The 19,029-nt window shown below is 38.7% G+C and overlaps 1 protein-coding gene and 1 long non-coding RNA gene across 3 annotated transcripts; one reads left to right on the top strand and one right to left on the bottom strand.

The window, feature by feature from the left end:
- Nucleotides 1-1,526: 1,526 nt before the first annotated feature.
- On the top strand, nucleotides 1,527-3,386 carry LOC131359206 (uncharacterized). The gene is made up of 2 exons (XR_009205762.1): nucleotides 1,527-1,771; nucleotides 2,324-3,386. It is a non-coding gene; the product is annotated as an uncharacterized LOC131359206 (long non-coding RNA).
- On the bottom strand, nucleotides 2,653-17,789 carry thbs3a (thrombospondin 3a). 2 transcript variants are annotated; one of them, XM_058398837.1, is made up of 24 exons: nucleotides 17,337-17,789; nucleotides 15,705-15,752; nucleotides 14,912-15,118; nucleotides 14,283-14,536; nucleotides 13,933-14,035; nucleotides 13,718-13,744; nucleotides 13,549-13,631; nucleotides 13,407-13,458; nucleotides 12,728-12,876; nucleotides 12,497-12,637; nucleotides 11,555-11,629; nucleotides 11,297-11,449; nucleotides 11,001-11,111; nucleotides 10,069-10,176; nucleotides 9,795-9,954; nucleotides 9,165-9,283; nucleotides 8,738-8,790; nucleotides 7,554-7,756; nucleotides 6,786-6,964; nucleotides 6,553-6,601; nucleotides 6,265-6,461; nucleotides 5,877-6,049; nucleotides 3,839-3,978; nucleotides 2,653-3,644 (listed from the first exon to the last, which is right to left on the bottom strand). In XM_058398837.1, exons 1-24 carry the CDS (start codon nucleotides 17,428-17,430, stop codon nucleotides 3,583-3,585), a joined length of 2,940 nt encoding a protein of 979 aa, XP_058254820.1. In that variant the 5' UTR covers nucleotides 17,431-17,789; the 3' UTR covers nucleotides 2,653-3,582. The 2 variants fall into 2 exon arrangements, with proteins under 2 accessions (XP_058254820.1, XP_058254830.1); XM_058398847.1 differs by lacking the exon at nucleotides 15,705-15,752 and having other exon boundaries at nucleotides 17,337-17,787.
- Nucleotides 17,790-19,029: the final 1,240 nt, after the last annotated feature.

Raw genomic sequence — 19,029 nt, 5'->3', positions numbered from 1 at the left:
CATCCATGTCTTTATGGACCTTGCTTTGTGCACTGGTGCACAGTCATGTTGGAAGAGGAAGGGGCCAGCTCCAAACTGTTCCCACAAAGTTGGGAGCATGGAATTGTCCAAAATGTCTTGGTATGCTGAAGCATTCAGAGTTCCTTTCACTGGAACTAAGGGGCCAAGCCCAGCTCCTGAAAAACAACCCCACACCATAATCCCCCCTCCACCAAACTTTACACTTGGCACAATGCAGTCAGACAAGTACCGTTCTCCTGGCAACTGCCAAACCCAGCCTCGTCCATCAGATTGCCAGATGGAGAAGCGCGATTCGTCACTCCAGAGAACGCGTCTCCACTGCTCTAGAGTCCAGTGGCGGCGTGCTTTACACCACTGCATCCGACGCTTTGCATTGCACTTGGTGATGTATGGCTTGGATGCAGCTGCTCGGCCATGGAAACCCATTCCATGAAGCTCTCTGCACACTGTTCTTGAGCTAATCTGAAGGCCACATGAAGTTTGGAGGTCTGTAGCGATTGACTCTGCAGAAAGTTGGCGACCTCTTCGCACTATGCGCCTCAGCATCCGCTGACCCCGCTCCGTCAGTTTACGTGGCCTACCACTTCGTGGCTGAGTTGCTGTCGTTCCCAAACACTTCCACATTCTTATAATACAGCTGACAGTTGACTGTGGAATATTTAGGAGCGAGGAAATTTCACGACTGGATTTGTTGCACAGGTGGCATCCTATCACAGTTCCACGCTGGAATTCACTGAGCTCCTGAGAGCGACCCATTCTTTCACAAATGTTTGTAAAAACAGTCTGCATGCCTAGGTGCTTGATTTTATACACCTGTGGCCATGAAAGTGATTGGAACACCTGATTCTGATTATTTGGATGGGTGAGCGAATACTTTTGGCAATATAGTGTATATGCGCATTGTGTCTAGCCATCACAATTTGGCCCTTGTCAAACTCGCTCAAATCCTTACGCTTGTCCATTTTTCCTGCTTCTAACACATCAACTTAGAGGACAAAATGTTCACTTGCTGCTTAATATATCCCACCCACTAACAGGTGCCATGATGAGGAGATAATCAATATTATTCACTTCACCTGTCACTGCTCATAATGGTATGCCTGATGTGTGTGTGTGTGTTTGTTTCTTCCCATTTAATTAGATTTTGTTTGTGTCCGTTTATTATTTTGCCATATTTTTAGTATGGACAGCTATATGGATAGGTGGAAGAGTGTGGCAGTTTGGGATTGAGATGTGCTATAGGCAAGCTGATGTAATTATCTAGAAAATGGGAGGTTAAACGTGTTGTTAATAGTTTTTGCAGTATATAATTGATTTTAGAAGTTTATGGAAAACTATTTACTAGGGCGAATCCGTCACCTGTTAGTGGATAGCGATCAGTCTGTTTCACCTCACACCCTGAGAGCACTCAGAAGGCTCGCTCTGTGTGTGTGTGTGTGTGTGTGAGTGTGTGTCCGCGTGCACGCTTCACTGAGCAGGCCACACTGCGCTTTGTTGGCCGTGGAGGCGGAGCTCGGCACTGAGGTGAAGCTCCACATGACGGGACTCGCATTGTGCGCCGAGATTTGGAGGAAAAGGCATAAAAACTAAAACTGGACACAGAGGAAGTGAAAAATGCAAGGAAACGGACTAAACTGAAATTCAACAGAAGTTCCACTCTGTATTTAATTAATCGCTTTTTTGCGCAAAAACAAATGGTTTGAAACTAGTAGGGAAGGCTGCGACAACAACGGCTGTTCTATTGTTATGGGTAAGAAATGTATTTATTTATTTATTTAACTTGTGGACGACTTTGACGTGTGTTTTTCTGCGACATGCAAGTTTATTATAGAAAAGTTAACTTTTTCATGGTGAAATTTGGTCAGGCTCCTTAGTAGGCAAAGAACTACAAGGTTTCTAAGCAACCTGTTGTCTAGGAAACGCTCTCGCGGCATTATTCATTCAAGTCCCGCTTTATATGAGCACACGTGCTCGCTGTATTTTTTTTTAACTAAGTACTTAGGAATGCATAGGCATGCAAAAGAAATAACACATGCTACATAAAATGTTAACAAACAAAGAAAGCCCATTTGTACCATCATGTGAAGGACTGCGTTTCTGATTCTCCTGCTATTGCTTGTTCTCTGCTCCAAAACAGTGAATATAAACCAAACAAGCAAAGTTCGTCGTGCTTTTAAATGTTGAGTGAGAAAGTCAAGTATTTTATTATGTTAGTCTAAATGTCTAATATAATATATTTGAGTGAAAAGTGAAAAGTGTTATGGGCGCTCTCCTCCAACTCGTGTGTTTTTGTTGTGTTTAGCGCTGCTCTGCGGTTGGACGGCCACGGTGTGGACAGCGCATGCGCGAACATCATGTTTCCCGCCGGCCGGCAGGTGCGGGACGCGGTGCATTGTTGTAAGATTTCCCGCCAATATTGCACTCGTCCCGGCCTCCTGGAGCGCGAGGACACCGCGAGCCGGTCTGAACTAGAAATGGCCGGATTCATTAGTGATGACTGTGACAGAGAGGCAGCGACAATACTGACCGAGGTCCTGCTGCTGGGATACGAATAATGACAGGAACATTGGGATTGTGACTGTCTTCAACACCCTCCTTCATTAAAAAGATTGGGTTCAAGGTTTTTAAAAATACATTACAAATATAAGTTTAATAAAAACAAAAAAAAAACATCAGTCAGAAAACACCTGTGAATTAGAGATTTTGACACCCCTACATTAGGCCAGACCAAACAAATATATAAATACTTATTTTGTGTTAAACAGCCAGCTAGTCTTGTAGTGGTATTAGTCTTGTGGTATCTATAGTGGTAGTGGTATATACTAGTGGTATCACTATTAATCACAAGGATGTCAACATAGCCAATAATCCACACTGAGCAATTGTCACAATGAATGTAAAGAAAGTAAAAAAGGTACAGTTTCATATCTGAGGCTATTTAGTTTTAATTATATGTATATTTAATGGTGGTCTATTACACCTGCACATTTTTTCATTTTACACTTGGGACAGCTATTACACAGGATGGCGCTCCTTCTTGGCATTATCTCTTTCTTATATACTTTAAAGTTTCATGGATTAATTTGATATTTACAATAATGGGATGACAGATTTACAGCAAGAAGCTGCCAAGCAAATCTGTCCTAGATGTACAAGTCAGTGATCATTAACACATGGTCAACTGTACACATTTTCCCTTTCACTTGTTCTCTCACACATCATTATGCGCACACACACACACGCGCACACACACACACACACACACACGAAAGAATACAGCTTTTTGCTTTTTACATTGACCTGAGGCACCTCCTAACTACAACAGTCTCATTCATACAATAAAAAGTCAGTTGTTGATTTCTCTACTTTGATTTAGCCTCTTCAGATGCCTGGTGTCATTTTCTCCTTTTTTTTGATCTTGTGTTCCCTTTCACACAAGAGCTCAACAGTCTGACTCGTGCTCAGTGGCTGGTTTGAAGACCTAGAGCAAATGTAGAGACTTTGTGAGTGTTTCTGTATGAAGAGGCAGTGCAGAACAGGGTGGTCAGAGTCTTCCATTCCTCACACATGAATGTGCATTAGTACTTGTTCATTCTGTGAGTCAAAGTCCTCTGGTACAGTGTCTGTAAAAAGACAGATATAAATATTTTATAAATATTCAGCCATCCAGAGAAGAACCCAATCTCATTTTGTTATTCTATCATTAATGACTTCAGTGTTCGATGGCACATCTCAGTCACTGCAAACCATTATATGAAAAACTGGCATTTCACAATTCAGTGGATGTTTATCTCAGAGTGTTTTAAGGGTGGAGTACCATTGCATCTGTAGCGTAGGTTGGACCAGATGATATTCTCTTGAGAAAAGCAGAATACTCCAAGCCGACCTCCTCTCATAGTCGTGTCAACCACTACATTAGAGTCAGCCACCAAATCCATTCCCTCGTAGAGTTTTACTCTGCCACACAAATACACACTTAAGTTATAGAATTCTTATTACCAGGCAGTATGTTCAGTGTATTTCAGATTCAGTACATTGGATATACTGATATCTGTTATATATCTTGACTCAAGTTCATCTGAAGTTCTACCATAGACTGCTGGGATTGATTCAGAGGTAAGGTGGGTAGGTAGGTAGGTAGGTAGGTAGATAGATAGATAGATAGACACACAGCTAAGAGAGAAAACCACCAAAAACCCTAAAACAGATTATTAAATGTTATCAAGCAGAAAATAAATAACAATAAAAGGACAAAAAAATCTCAATGAGATTATTTAAAAAGCTTACAAAAAAGCTTATTAAAGACCCCACTCTATAACAAATATGCTCTTTATGCATGATGTATTGTAAGGTATTTGGTGACAGTGCTTTGTTACCGCAAAACAAACTGGAAATTATAAGCTATTTTATAATGATTACATTATAAACATTTTCCACAAAGTTCCTAAATAATATCCTTAAATTCGTTCTCCAATAATTCGTATAGTGACCCTTATAGAGACTTATAATATATAGTGACCCTTGTTTGAGCGAGGATTGGCTTTATTTTACATTGTGTAACATACTGCATACTGTAAAAATGTAAAAGAATACAACAATTTTGTAATATTATCCACTGCTAATACCCATAAATGACCCAATAATAACTGATTCATATCAAATATTGCTAATTAATTAGATAATGCTAAATAATAGTGGCATGAGACAGTGTGGGCATATAGGTAATATAACAATAATTCAATGAAAGGTCTCTGACAATTATTGCAATATAGTATAACCATGGTAGGGTTTGGTGAGAGAAAAGCTGTGGGTGTTTGAAGACAGGAGGGAAAAGTCCTGCAGGAGTTTGGAGGATGACGTGATGGTTTAGAGATGCTGGACTGAAGTGAAGTATAGGGTGTGTGTGTGTGTGTGTTTAGTTCTATTCACCACTCTAACTGAATACAAAGCAGGTGTTTCTCTGTGTGCTTGAAAGAGCCTGGAATTTCACAGAGAACTGGCTATATACACACAGCAGTCTGACAGAGCCACCCCCTACTCCCGACTTCCCCATCTGCTGTAAATAGTGTGACAACTTCTCTAAATTGAATTCCAAATCCAAACCCTTGCATGTTTTTGCATTTGTAATTAAAATATTTGATGATGGTTAGAAAGAACCATTTCATATATATTTGGTTAAATATATAGCATACTTATTAAGCTCCAATGACAGGTTTGGCAAATTATTTTCTGAAACACTTGTACTCAGTCACACTATGTGCAGTCAGGTGAAAAATATATTACATATGAGTTCATATTGTATGTTTATACAATACATTAAATCACACATATTCCTTGTTCTGTGTCCTCCTGTTTCCTCACTGTCTCTTTAGCCTGTCCACTACAGTAGTTTCCGTTGGATCTGCATATCAACAGGCACCAAGGAAATTCTTGCCAAGGATTTCATTGGCATGGCAACCACAACAATGGAAGACCAGGAGGCCCAACCACTCACTAAAGTCACAGAGGTTTTGGAGGGCTAGGGCTTTAGGAAAAGGGGGTAGCAGAACAAAAAAAAAATAATACAAAGACAAGCCTCCAGACCCCCATCTTCGTGCCCACCAGTGAGGATTTTGTTCACCTCATGTTAGGAGCATTGCATCCATAAACTGTATACAGAAGGGCGCCCTCTAATGTTAAAAGAAATGTTTTACAGAATGTGACATAATGACAACATATTTCTGTAGATTCAACAAATTCGAAACTGTAGGAATAAGACCAAGTTACTGTAGTTCAATAATTTTAGAATGGAAAAGTTGTAATGGAAATTTCTATGGGGTGCAGGTCTTTACCCTTGGCAGCTTTCGTAAACTCACCTAATGTAGCCAACCTGGGGCCGGTGAGTGAGCTGCCAGCGATAGGAGGTTTTGTCTTTCCAGCCGACGTTGCGTGGGTCTTTCCACAATAACTTCACCTCACCGTCTGTGTCTCCAGTGTGCCACAAAGCATTTCGGAGAAATTCGCCAGGCCCTGTACGGGACTTAACTGCCTACAGAGGGAGCCAGGATACCAAATGTAAGCTCTTTCCAACTTAATTTGAGTATACATGGCTCAATATAACTGGGTCTCTAATCTACAAACATGAAATAACACACTGATAATACAGAAACAAGTGGGAGAAGGCTGTTAGTTAAAATATATACAGCTATTTCAATTAAAGACTTCCAAACGAATAAAGTGAGCTGAAGTTTGATGTATTGGTACCTTGAGCTGTAGGCCAGGCTCAGCCATGGCTCGAAATGGCACAGATTGCCAGTATGTCTGCTCTGTCTGTTTCCACATTACTACATAGAAGCTGGATGAGTCCTGGTAGCCAAAGATGAAGCCAGCATAGTCATCATCAGTCACTGTATTCACATGGAAAGTGCCTTCAAAGTCCACTCCGTTAAATGCTGTATAGCCTGCAAATAAAAGGGAGTGGGGTTAGAAGAGAACAGAAACCACTAATGTTAGCAAACAACTGGTGTTTAAATGTTCTGAAATGGGACGCACCGACTGCTAATCCAGGGTCACTATTCATCGTCTGAACAATTTCCATACCCTGAAATGTCATAAATGCATTAATTAAAATTTGCAAATTCTACTGCTAGTTTCAAGTTTATCAAAAAGACATGCTTTGGTTGCATTAACTATGTACTTTGCCTGTTAAATAGTTGAAAGTGTATTATTCTCCAGCTCTAGAATAGCACAAGAGTTCTACAGAAATGATCATCTGCTAGGCTGACCTGGTTAAGAACCACCCAGTTAGGATCAATTTGGGCATCACCCTCAGGGTCCAGTATGACAGTCTGATAGGCTCTGAAGTCAGTAAGCGTGACCTCAGAACTCTCTGGACATACGTCAATCAAATCCAGTACTGCATCATTATCAAAGTCATTCTCGCACACGTCTCCAACACCATTACCTGGGAAGATACGGAGAAATATAGTAAATATAACAAAATCTTAATTGGGGTTAAATGGGTATGGACTTGCATGTTAATATTTTGATAAAAGTGAAAAATATTATATTTGTTTCATGTTATTAACATGCCACTGACTATATGTCATATATTTTACACTAAACTATTGCTTTAAGTTATGAAAAAATATTAAATTGAAAAGTTGTATCTGTTTATACCTTAACGACCAGATAATTATTAGATAGAATAATTTAAAGGTTGTAATCTTATTCCTGTTTATAAACAGGTAACCATTTCTTTCTTTCTTTCTTTCTTTCTTTCTTTCTTTCTTTCTTTCTTTCTTTCTTTCTTTCTTTCTTTCTTTCTTTCTTTCTTTCTTTCTTTCTTTCTTTCTTTCTTTCTAAAACTGAGTGGATTTCTTAACCCTCTACATATATACAAACATATAATCAACCACAAAGTTGTTGACTATACTAACCATTAGTTAAAGGTCAAGAGTATTAGCAGCACAGGAAACAGGCTGTCTGGAAAGTTAAACAATGATGATCATGTTCATAACCACTGGTGCAAATAACAATGAGATGTTCATTACCATCTGAGTCTTTCTGGTTGGGATTGGGAATAAGTCGGCAGTTATCAGGACCTAGACCTCTCGCAGTCTCGTTGTCAGGAATTCCATCATTGTCATCATCATCATCACAGTCATCTCCAATACCATCGTTATCCGAGTCAAGCTGAGAGCTGTTGGGGATGTCGGGGCAGTTGTCTCGACTATTTTGGTGTCCATCTCCATCACTGGCCAAAAAAACATACAAAAGTAAATCAGATAGGGAATGCAACCAAATATGAATGCATCAAGTGAAAAGATTCATATAACCTCTGCTTAAGATCAGAACCATATATCTACACTGGGATCCTGTAGAAAGCAACAAAAATATCACACAAGCAGGAAGGTTTTGACTTTTATGTAGGTTAGAGGTCAGACATGAAGCTTACAGTACAATGAAAGACCACATTATTTAATGTGACCACGAACAATGCATTTACAGCATTTATTAATCTTTAGCAACTGCCTGGTCAGGTGTTTACTGCTATATTTTTGTTGTTTTTATTTGCTATTTATACCTTAATGTCCCCTACGTAACTTTATACGTAACTTCCCCTACATAAATTTCTGCTGCATGTGATTATGAACATGAGGGCTAGTGACACAGCAGGTAGCTATTGGCACCTCATATCTTAGGTTTGATCTTGAGCTCGGGTTACTGTCTGCCTGGAGTTTCTCACCAATCAGAGAAACTGTCCACCCCGTGTCTGTGTGGGTTTCTTCTAGTGTTGCTGTTTCATCTATGACATTCTGACAAATATGCCATAATGATGAGTGTCTATGTTAAATTGCCCCTTGGTGTGAATGTGTGTGAATGATGCCCTGTGGTGAACTGTCTTCTTATTTTGGTGTATTCCTCATACACAGTGTACCCAGGTGAGGTCCTGCAACCTCTGCAACCCTGTCCAGGTAAAGCAGTTACTGAAGATAAATGAAAGAATGATAAGAAACTGATGTGAACTCTAACACACTGTTCATTAATTACAAATTTCTTCTTAAGTATACCCTAAGGGTATGCAAACATGCAACTCAGCTGTAGAGTTGCCAACAAAGCAAATTACAAAAATGTGTGACAGACAGCAAGTCTAGGTGGCGCCAGAGTAATACATAATGTTCATTACACTGCATGAAAAAAAAAAGCTTGTTTGTGTGTGTGTGTGTAAACTTACGAGTCCTGATTGGTGTCACACACATCTCCTACTAGGTCATTGTCTACGTCAGTCTGCAAGGATATAAGTAGCATTATGTTAAAATTTTCACAGCACTTGATTTTGACTCAAATCACAAACTAAAACAAATCCTTTCAAATTCTAGATTTTAGATTTACTTTAGTTTTTTAACATAAAGGTAAAATACATACAAAGGGGTTGCAGTAAACCTAAGCATAGCAATAAAATATGGAACATGGAACAAATCAACAATATTTTGATCATGATTCAATCTAGTACAAACAAACTAAACACTACTTATCCACTGTGCATTAGACCACTTCTGTGACTACTGAATGAAGAATTAAACCAGTCCTGCAGTGGGCTTTTTTAAGTGTAAAAACAGAGACATTGGAGATTAGAACAGTGCTTGGTAAGCTGTGATGACCTGTGTGGGGTTGTTCATCTCAGGGCAGCTGTCACAGGCATCTCCCACTCCATCATGATCCCGGTCTGTCTGCATAGGGTTCGGCACTTTGGGACAGTTATCCAGCACATTCTGAACACCTGCGATGCATGCGGACACACAGATCAGACATGCAGTCTCAAACACATTAAAATAAATGATGTGTAGATACTCTACCTGCACACTATACTCAGACAGATCGGTTGCCAAAACTCTAACTTTAATGCTAATGTAATCAGTGCTATCATACTTGTCATCTTGGAGATCGTTAACTAGCTGAGCCGAGTTACTACTATAGCCGAACTGCATTTTACTTTCTCATTAATATGACTTTAAAGATTGCTGGAAAATCGTGTGTAGGAAGAGAAACTTTCTTGTTATTATTTATATGTGAGATTGGTTACATTTTTTTTCCTATTAAGCACCATTGTAACTATGTCCTCCTGTGACACCAGAGCAGCAGACAATCGCTAATTTCTTACAGGAACAACAAAATGTAGCAATAAATTAGTGCCAGAATCCCTAAGCACATCATGCATACAGTATTTCAATATAAACATATTTAATGTTTTTTATGCTGGTGTATGTCTGAAGCACAGAAACTTTACTGACCGTCTCCATCAATATCATGGTCACAAGCATCGCCCTCTCCGTTGTTGTCTGTGTCTTTCTGGTCAATGTTGGGCACATTGGGACAGTTGTCACATGCATCACCAAAGGAGTCTGTGTCCGAGTTCTGTTGGTCTTTATTGGGTACCAGCCGGCAGTTGTCCTAAAACAAGGTAATTAGCGGAAAAGACATTTATGAATAATTACACTGTATTTTGGATAAACAAATGTAGAGGTATTTTAGAGAATAGTCATATAATAAGCTCCATCGTTATACCTCCACATTCTTAATGCCATCACCATCAGCGTCTTCATCACACTGGTCACCTATACCATCATTATCAGCATCTTCCTGGCCTGAGTTTGGTGTGTATATACAGTTATCCTGTAGAAGAATGATTATGAATATACCAAAAGCAGAAACATCAAATGTTAAGTATATGAGAAATTATAGAGATGTATTTTTATAATGAACTGTTTAAAAATTGTAAAGAGTTGCAAAATACATAAAAGCAAATCATTCGAATCAAAGCTGTATATTAGGCTTATTGGTGTGTTGTAACAAAAAGGAAATGAACCATTGAGATGAGGAAAAGTGTAATTAATCCACATTAACTATGTACATCAATTGAATACGTAAAAAGTAATATGTTTAAATAGACTACAACATCCATGATCACAAGGGTAAGAAATATTTTTTACATACATATATTTATGAACATTTTATTTGTATTATATGTTTCTTCTTTATTGTTTAAACATGATGTCTCTTTTAGGTTTCTACATACTACCTGATCTAAATGATGAGCTTGGTATGTGGAGGGTTAACACATACTTAATCATATAGCAGCTAACCATCTTTTAAGGAAAGTGAATATTTGGGAAATTTGTTTACACAAATTGACACATTTTCAGCAATTTGTAATACATTTATACATACATGTTACATGTTTACATTTATGCCATTATTCAGAGCAGTTCAGGGTTAAGAGCCTTGCTCAAGGGCCAAGCTCAGCAGTAGCAGCTTGGCATTAGTGGGATTTTAACTCACAACCTATGGAGCAATTGTACAATATCATAATCACTGAGCTACCACATCACCCAAGTTTTTAATAATAATGATTTTTCAAACAAATTTTACTTTCAGCTGCAAAAACGAGAAATTTAAATATATTAAAAGTGATATACTATGTGATGATGTCTTCAGACCTGTTTGCAGTGCTTGTTATTGTCCATGCAGGGCAGGGCACGGTCAGGGTAGCCGTCCATATCTGTGTCTACACCACAGGTGTTGCCGTTACCAGCCCAGCCAACATTACACTGAAAAACACAGAACAGATATAAGACATATGAATTGTACCCACACATTGTCAATCATACCGTACATTCAACACAAGTCAAAATAAAAATCATGAATTAATAAGGCACAATAAAACTTGTATGCTCTTAGAATGAGGTGATTTACCATTATTTTAAAGTCAAAGTGATATTAGCTGTTAGCATACCGCACAGGACACGTCCCCATTCCTCTCAATGATACAGTGAGCACGGGAGTGACATGGGTTAAAGTCAAGTGTAGCACAGGTTTTCCGAGGAAAACAGCCTGCCGTCTGATTTCCCACATAGCCAGCTTTGCATTGCCCACATTTAAATGACCCCTGAGGAGGAAAGAGTGTGTGAAAGTAAATTGGAACTTTCTTAGCACTTCGAATGACTTTAGGACACTGGGCTGCTGAGGTCTAAATAAGAACCTTAATACTTACAATGGTGTTTATGCAGACAGAATTGGCTGTGCATGCATTGGAAACTTCCACACATTCGTCTATGTCTAGACATTCCTGTGAAGAAAAAACCCATCAGAGAAAAGAGAAGTATGACATCTCTAACACTTACAGTATAAGTACAATATCCTCAATGTATATCTAAACAACAATTGTTTGTTTTTATTTATCCCCCATTTCCACCATTTAGTCATTGCCAGTTCCCAGTTCTCCCCTACTACATGACAACTGCTGCTAACACAATGTCACTAACTGCCCTTCTTCATATACATAAGCTCACAGAGCCCTATGATTAGCTAGGGTTGTACCGAGAGTCAGTTAGTGCTGTACTGAAAGTAATAACATTCTTTCCAAATTATGTTTCCTTGGACCCCCTTAAGCCATAGATGATTGTAGCTTCATCAGGATTCTAACTGACAATATCCCTACGATAAGCTAAATGCTTTTCTGCCACTCTGGAGCCCAAGACAGATTATGTAGTTATGTCTAATGTGAGTAGTGTTGCCACCTTTAAAATGCTAAAACTGGACACCCTATGACCTAACAATTAAGATCAAAATTCCATTAGACACACCCCTAATGTCTCTTTCAACAATATTTTGGCATTTGACCATGCTGATATTAACAGTGTATTGTTCTTTAAAACAGACTTGTAGAATTCAGCACATGAGAATCCAAATACAAACTGAATGCAGATTTCTTTCTTGACAAGGCTCAGACATTTTGTTTCTATTTGCTTTTTTTTTTTTTTTTTTTTTTTACATGGCTATTTTTGCACTTCTTCTGCATGTTTTAGTGTCAACAGAACTGACCAATAACATATTACTGGTTGTTTTTGTTTTCTTCTGAAAACCATAACACAGCCTGAAACTTGGGTGGGCAGCAACCCTATACATAAATGTGATTGTGAGTGTTAGTGAGTACCTGTTTGTGATTCTTGGCGTATTCTACACCAACCCCTAAGACAGGTTTCCCCCAATATCCAGGTGGGCAGGGCTCACATTTGAAGCCCTTCACTGTGTTAACACATGCACTTGGAGAGTAGCAGGGCTGAGCCAGTGAACACTGAGAGAAGGGCAAAAAGAAAACACCAGTGTATACAAACCTTGAATTTCTATATTTCAGTGTTAATTCTTATTTTAACAACAGACTCACTTCGTCAAGGTCTTGACAGTGGGTGCCGTTGCCAGTCATTCCTTCAGGACAGGGCCCACAGTGGTATCCTGGGTACGCAAAAGCCTCCATGCAGGGCACACCCTTAAAACAGGGGTTCGGCTGGCAGCGGGAGCGAGGCTCATGAAACCCTATACAATAAAAGATTTTAAAATAAACCAGCTAATACTAAAAAAAATCAAATTTTTTTTCTCAAATTTTTTCTTTGTCTTTTCTATTTGGTTTAAAATCATACATATATTATCATTTTATATTACTGCAAGCAGCACTCACTAATACAGAGGTGACATGGCTGTCACTGAGATGTCCTAACTGTTTGCTATTCACACCAAAAGCACAATGGCAAATAAAACTACGAGAGCTTTCACTGTATTAGGTGTAGACTTTTAGGGCAACTCAAGAGTTCTTTCTGCCACTTTTCCTTTTAAGTGCAGAGTTAGACAATGTCTCTACCTGTACGAGTGGTGATGAAAAAGCTAGCTTCATGCGGTTTCTGTTATATTATTATTCATTTTTCTTTCCCCATTGGAAGAAGTTACAGCTAGAGGTACAAAGTTACCTATTCAGAACAGAAAAGAAGCTGCTCAATTCAGACCACAGAGTTTGGTCAAATTACATAACTCAAGCTGTAACTAGAGGGAGCTAGGCAGAGAAGACTTACCGCACACTTGGCACTCCATTATGGTATTCCTAATGAGAGACATCTCCTTCACCTACAGTAGGCAGAAAGATATGCACATCCACATACCATCAAAACCAGCAAAAAAAGACATCTATTATGATCCACACACACACACACACACCTGTTCTCTGATATCTTGTCGAAGCTCACCCAGGATCTGATTAAAGATAATGAGTTGTCCAATCAGAGCTTTGGTGTGATCACCTGTTACCAACAAAGATATTTCTTTATTATATGCACTCACAAATACTTTATAGTCTCTCTAGAGTACAATATTCTATAGCACTCACCAAGAATAGAGTTCACTTCCCCATTTACTGGGAATGGAAGCAAAGACAGAGATGCAAATTAATGAAAACTGAATACACTGAAAGAATATCCCAAGAAGAATTCATTACAGACATTAATAGATACTCTAAGACTGGCAAGAGATATTGGAATGACAATACCAAATCAATATTACTGTACAGTTCATTATCCAGCTGAGTATATGATGGTGTTTTACCTATGTTGTATGAGGAAGAGTCACCCTGAAAAGGGCAGTCAGTGAGAACACCTGCACTGGCTACAGTCCCCCCGAGAGCTAGTTTAAGGCTCTCTACTGATCCCTGCAACCAAACACAAACATTCTCAAATTGTAATATCCCTAATCTATTCACTTAATTTGCCTTTCTCCCACAGGTTCATTTTAAAATAGAAATGTGGGCCAAATTAAGTAACTTTAACCAATTAAGTAACCAATTAAGTAACTTTAACCAGCCTAGTCCAAGCTCACTGATGTCCAGAGACCACAACAATTCTGCTGATCAACACGTTTTTATATGCACTACAAGAGATCAAGTCAAGCGACTATACCTGAAGCCGAGCATATGCCTTGTAGCCATTTCTTATCTCCACCAACTCTGCCTCTGCAGGCAGGGCAACCAATTGAGGCAAGCGCTGGGCAGAGTCAGCCAGGCGGCAGTTGACATAAAGCTCAAGGCTGAGGTTTTCTCTTTGCAGGCCACCTATGCGGAGGATGATGGATTGAGCACGCCCATCTGCCAAGTTAGAGCTTTGCAGATTTACAGTTTGCAGCTTGCCATCCTCGCGAACATACCGCACAAGAGCTGTCAGAACAGTAATGTAATTAATATAGACTTTATTATCAGTGACCTTAAAAGTTAGTAATAGTCAGTAATAAAAGTAGTCAGTAATAAACCAAAGATTATAGTCCAGTCAACATAGTTATTATGTTATTAAGGGTGATTTATGCAATGGGGCCTTTGTGGAAGGTAAAGAAGCATCAGTGTGTGTATATCTATGGTTATACTAACAGAGTATTAAAGCTACCCTCTGATGACCTCAGTATTGGTTTTTTTTATTAGTGGAAAAGTTCAGCATTGTTCTGGCAGTCTTCATAATGTACTGCGCTCTGGTTTCTACTACCTCCTTGCAGCACCATACAGACACAAATTTAGTTCTGATCTTATACTTGAAAGTACCTTTGTTGATTTTGCCCATGATAGCAAGCTCCAGGTACTTTTTATTGTCCTGCTTATTGTAGAAGCCGAGTAGCACTCCACCAAGTTTGGGTGGCAGGCGGAAGGTAGAGACGATGTAGAGATCACTAAGAGTCTTCAGTGCTCCAGACATCTTCTCCACTGCAGCCACATTCTGCTTGACATCCTGCAGAGCCAACATGTCTATCACTGAAATACATAAGCATGGATTTTAATGCTTAAGCAGGCATTTGCAGTTAATATACAGTTATGATACATTTCTAATTTTGAGGAATATTGCAAGACTTACAGTTTCCATCTGCATGTTTCAGTGCTTTTGCTCTTTCTACTTTTGCACCACAGATAGACACTCACTGTAGATTATAAAGTAAAGAGCTCTGTACACTGTGAAAGCTTAGTATACAAAGCTCTATGAGCTTAGGATATATTTTTGGCTCACGTTGAATATTCCTAAAATAGGAATGTGGTCTATAGCTCAATAATGTTTGATTTTTAAATCCTTCCAATGCAATAAAAATGGTTAAATGTAATGTGTGTTTTGACATATTTGAAAATATTATAGCACCTAGTCTATACGTAAGCTTATATTATTTATTTAAGAAAATATAAAAGGAAAACCTTCCTTCTTTCTTTCTTTCTTTCTTTCTTTCTTTCTTTCTTTCTTTCTTTCTTCTATAGTCATTAGAGTATATGTAACTGAATATAACTGCAACTTTCCATTAATACTACAGTAGCAGTTTGCCATATATTAAGTAGTTTAAAAATGGTATCTTACAAGGCAGGTGGCTTTTTTGGCCTAAACCACTGTCCCCTGTGTATGGGTCTGTTGTGGAAAGGGGAGAGTTTTTTTTAAAAAAAAAACAGAGCCTAAATATTTCCAAGCCCAATGCCCAAAGAATTTATAAACAACACCTCCTCCCAATTGCAGGACAAAGTAATGAGAAAAATGGGAAAATATTTCCTTCTGTATTGCAACATGAATATATGAGTTCACTCTTAGCAACAAATGTACACATTATTTGAAAACATTACATGCAGTACATACTATTTACCCCAGCATCTCCTTGTAGGGAAACCACCTAGTAAGTCCAATTTTACTTTTACTAATTATGTCCACTTTGACAAAAAACATTAGGCATCAACCATATAAGCAGTAATCTGATTATCTCTGAATATATCTTCCAGTTACTCTCCCCCTTAGTCATTTCTCACATATTGACTCACTTACAGGACAGCAGTACTGCAGCCAGAACAAGGCTGAGTGTGTGTGTGTCTGAGGTAAAGACAGAAGGAAAGAATGAACCAAAGAGACAGTACACAGATCCAGGGTAGTGGGAAATCTCTGTGTTGTCTCACCATGTGTACATACTCCTTAACTCACCACACAGATACAGATGACTGACAAATCAAAGGACAACTTACCCTAATATCTATCTCTAGCTTTAAAGGTGAATGAGCTAAGAGCTCTGGATCATGTCAAATAAATGTGTTGAGATAAATCAAGTATTTCTGAAATGCATGATATGTGTAATCTTACTGCTACTACTACAACTACTACTATTACTACTACTACTACTAATAATAATAATACTCTGTACTCATATTATACTTTTTAATAACCTACAGGCTTTGAAATCTTCTTGCGTTCTCAACAGGACCTATCTGGAAACGTTTCAGAAGGGGAACCCCTCTGTTGTAGGTTATAACCTCTAATAACCTTTGATGCTACTTGACATCTAGACAAAACATAATTGTTACTATTACTTGATGAAGTTTACTTTGTAAAAATGACTTGATTCAGTGGAACAAACAGAGCAGAATGCAGCTGTGATGTCTGAGGTCATTGAGAATACTTGTTGATACCTTTCCAGGATACTAAGACAACTGTGGAACTTTTTTTTAAATGTCTCCAAGTATTATGCATAGTTTCATATTACAGCCTTCCGTAATGTCAGCATCGCAAGGGTCAACAAACGAGATATTATGTAATCCTAACGATAGACTCGCAGACACATGCAACAAAGCAATTAGAAAAAAAAAATTAGTCACGTGCACTCAGTTGTGTTTAGTACCGGGCTTTAGCTTTTGAATCAACTTGTTGCACGTGTGAATCACTTCTTCCATTTTTATCAACTTGAAAAGCCTGAAATCATAAAGAAATGGTGCATCCGTCTCCAGTGCTTATTATAGCAAGCAGTTACACAAAGCAAAGTGATTTTATAAAAGAACGAATCTTAACAGAAAGGTAGTTTTTTTTTTTGTTTAAATCATTTAAGCATGTAATAAAAACAGCACATAAGGAAGACTAAGGGAGCAATCATCATCATCATCATCTTCATCTTCATCATCATCATCATCATCATAATAATAATAATAATAATAATAATAATAATAATAATAATAATACCATGCATGTCTTGTTTCTCCAGAGATTCACACAAGCAGGAGATCTGCATCACGGTCAATACAATCCACACTGGCACAGATCGCATTGCACCCATGTTCTTGGGTAAAGCGAAATAGGAAGAACAGGATAATCTCCAGTGGAAGAAAAAAAATAAATGAGTTATAAAACAGACGTTTTCCTTATTAAACCAGCGCGCGTGAAGTTGCGGGTGCCGCGTTCAGAGCGCGCTCCTTCAGACCAACTGGCTCGTGCGCTCAGAGAGAGAGAGAGAGAGAGAGAGAGAGGGAGAGAGAGAGAGACGTGTCCAATTAAGCGCGCCGTGGGTGTATATCTCAATTAACAGCTGTTGTCTTTATGACTCACTTTACTGACTCGGTTCTTTGGATTTATCCGTATAATTGAACCTTTGTTGCCATCCAGAAATACTGTGTGTTCCCTTAACCCACACTCACCGGGTCATACTGTAACTTATACACCTCTAACAGCGTTACTACCGTGTGTGTGTGTGTGTGTGTGTGTGTGTGTGAGAGAGAGAGAGAGAGAGAGAGAGAGGTAACAGTAGAAGATACTATACCCAAAAGATTGTTTGAAGCCAGTGTTATTCTATGGCTTTGTTCTTATATTTCACAGTATCTGAACGATTAAATAATCTTAAATAACCTAGCATTTTTACGAATCTGCTACTTTTTCGTTATGTTCTTTTATTTTGTCATTTTTTGTAAACAAACCCTGAAGTTCTGTTATCATAGCTCAACCTGGGTTATATTTAACGTTGTGCAAAAATTTGCATTTTCAGCATGCTGAGGCAATTAGAAAAACTACCCATAGATGGAGACTTATTATTCTGTAAGACCAAATACCATAAGACATGTGCTGTAGCTGTTTTGTATTTACTTTTTAGTTAATAATGAAGCACATGTAAAACAACTAATTTCTTTCTTCTAAGACTTGTGGTAAATCTGGTCGGTTGATTAACAGTGTAAAAAACTATTTAGCCAAAAGCTGGCCATGTCACCCATAGGTGGTCTTCCTCACACTATTGCCCCAAAGTTGGAAATGTCTTTCAGCATGAAAATGGCCCTGTCACAAAGTAAGAAGGTTGGTGTGGAAGTACATGAGTGTCCTGCACAGAGCTCTGACCTCAACCCCACTAAACACCTTTGGGATGAACTGGAATGCCGACTGCACCCTGGGCCTTCTCACCTGACATCAGTGCCTGACCTCACTAATGCTCTTGTGGCTGAACTACAAAATCCCGACAGCCATGCTCCAAAATCTAGTGGAAAACCTTGCCAGAAAAGTGGAAGCTGTTATGTCTGCAAAGCGGGGACCAACTAGAAGAAGAAGCCTTTATTTGTAACATATACCTTATAGCACTGCAAAATTCTTTTCTTTGCATATCCCAGCTTGTTAGGAAGTTGGGGTCAGAGCGCTGGGTCAGACGTGATACAGCTCCCCTGGAGCAGAGAGGGTTAAGGGCTTTGCTCAAGGGCCCAACAGTGGCTGTTTAGTGGTGCTGGGGCATGAACAATTGACCTACTGATCAGTAACACAGAGCCTTATCCACTTAGGAACTATTGCCCTAGTTACTAATTTTGATAGTTGCCTATAGTAACAGAAGCACATCTTGTTGTGATGGTCATGTGTCTACATACTTTTGGATAAGTTATTTTAACAATGAGGAAATTTAAAA

Source organism: Hemibagrus wyckioides, linkage group LG01 (genome assembly GCF_019097595.1).
Source record: "Hemibagrus wyckioides isolate EC202008001 linkage group LG01, SWU_Hwy_1.0, whole genome shotgun sequence".
Lineage (NCBI taxonomy): Eukaryota > Metazoa > Chordata > Actinopteri > Siluriformes > Bagridae > Hemibagrus > Hemibagrus wyckioides.
The sequence above is the reverse complement of the archived record's forward strand: the minus strand, read 5'-3'. Positions and strand labels throughout refer to the sequence as shown.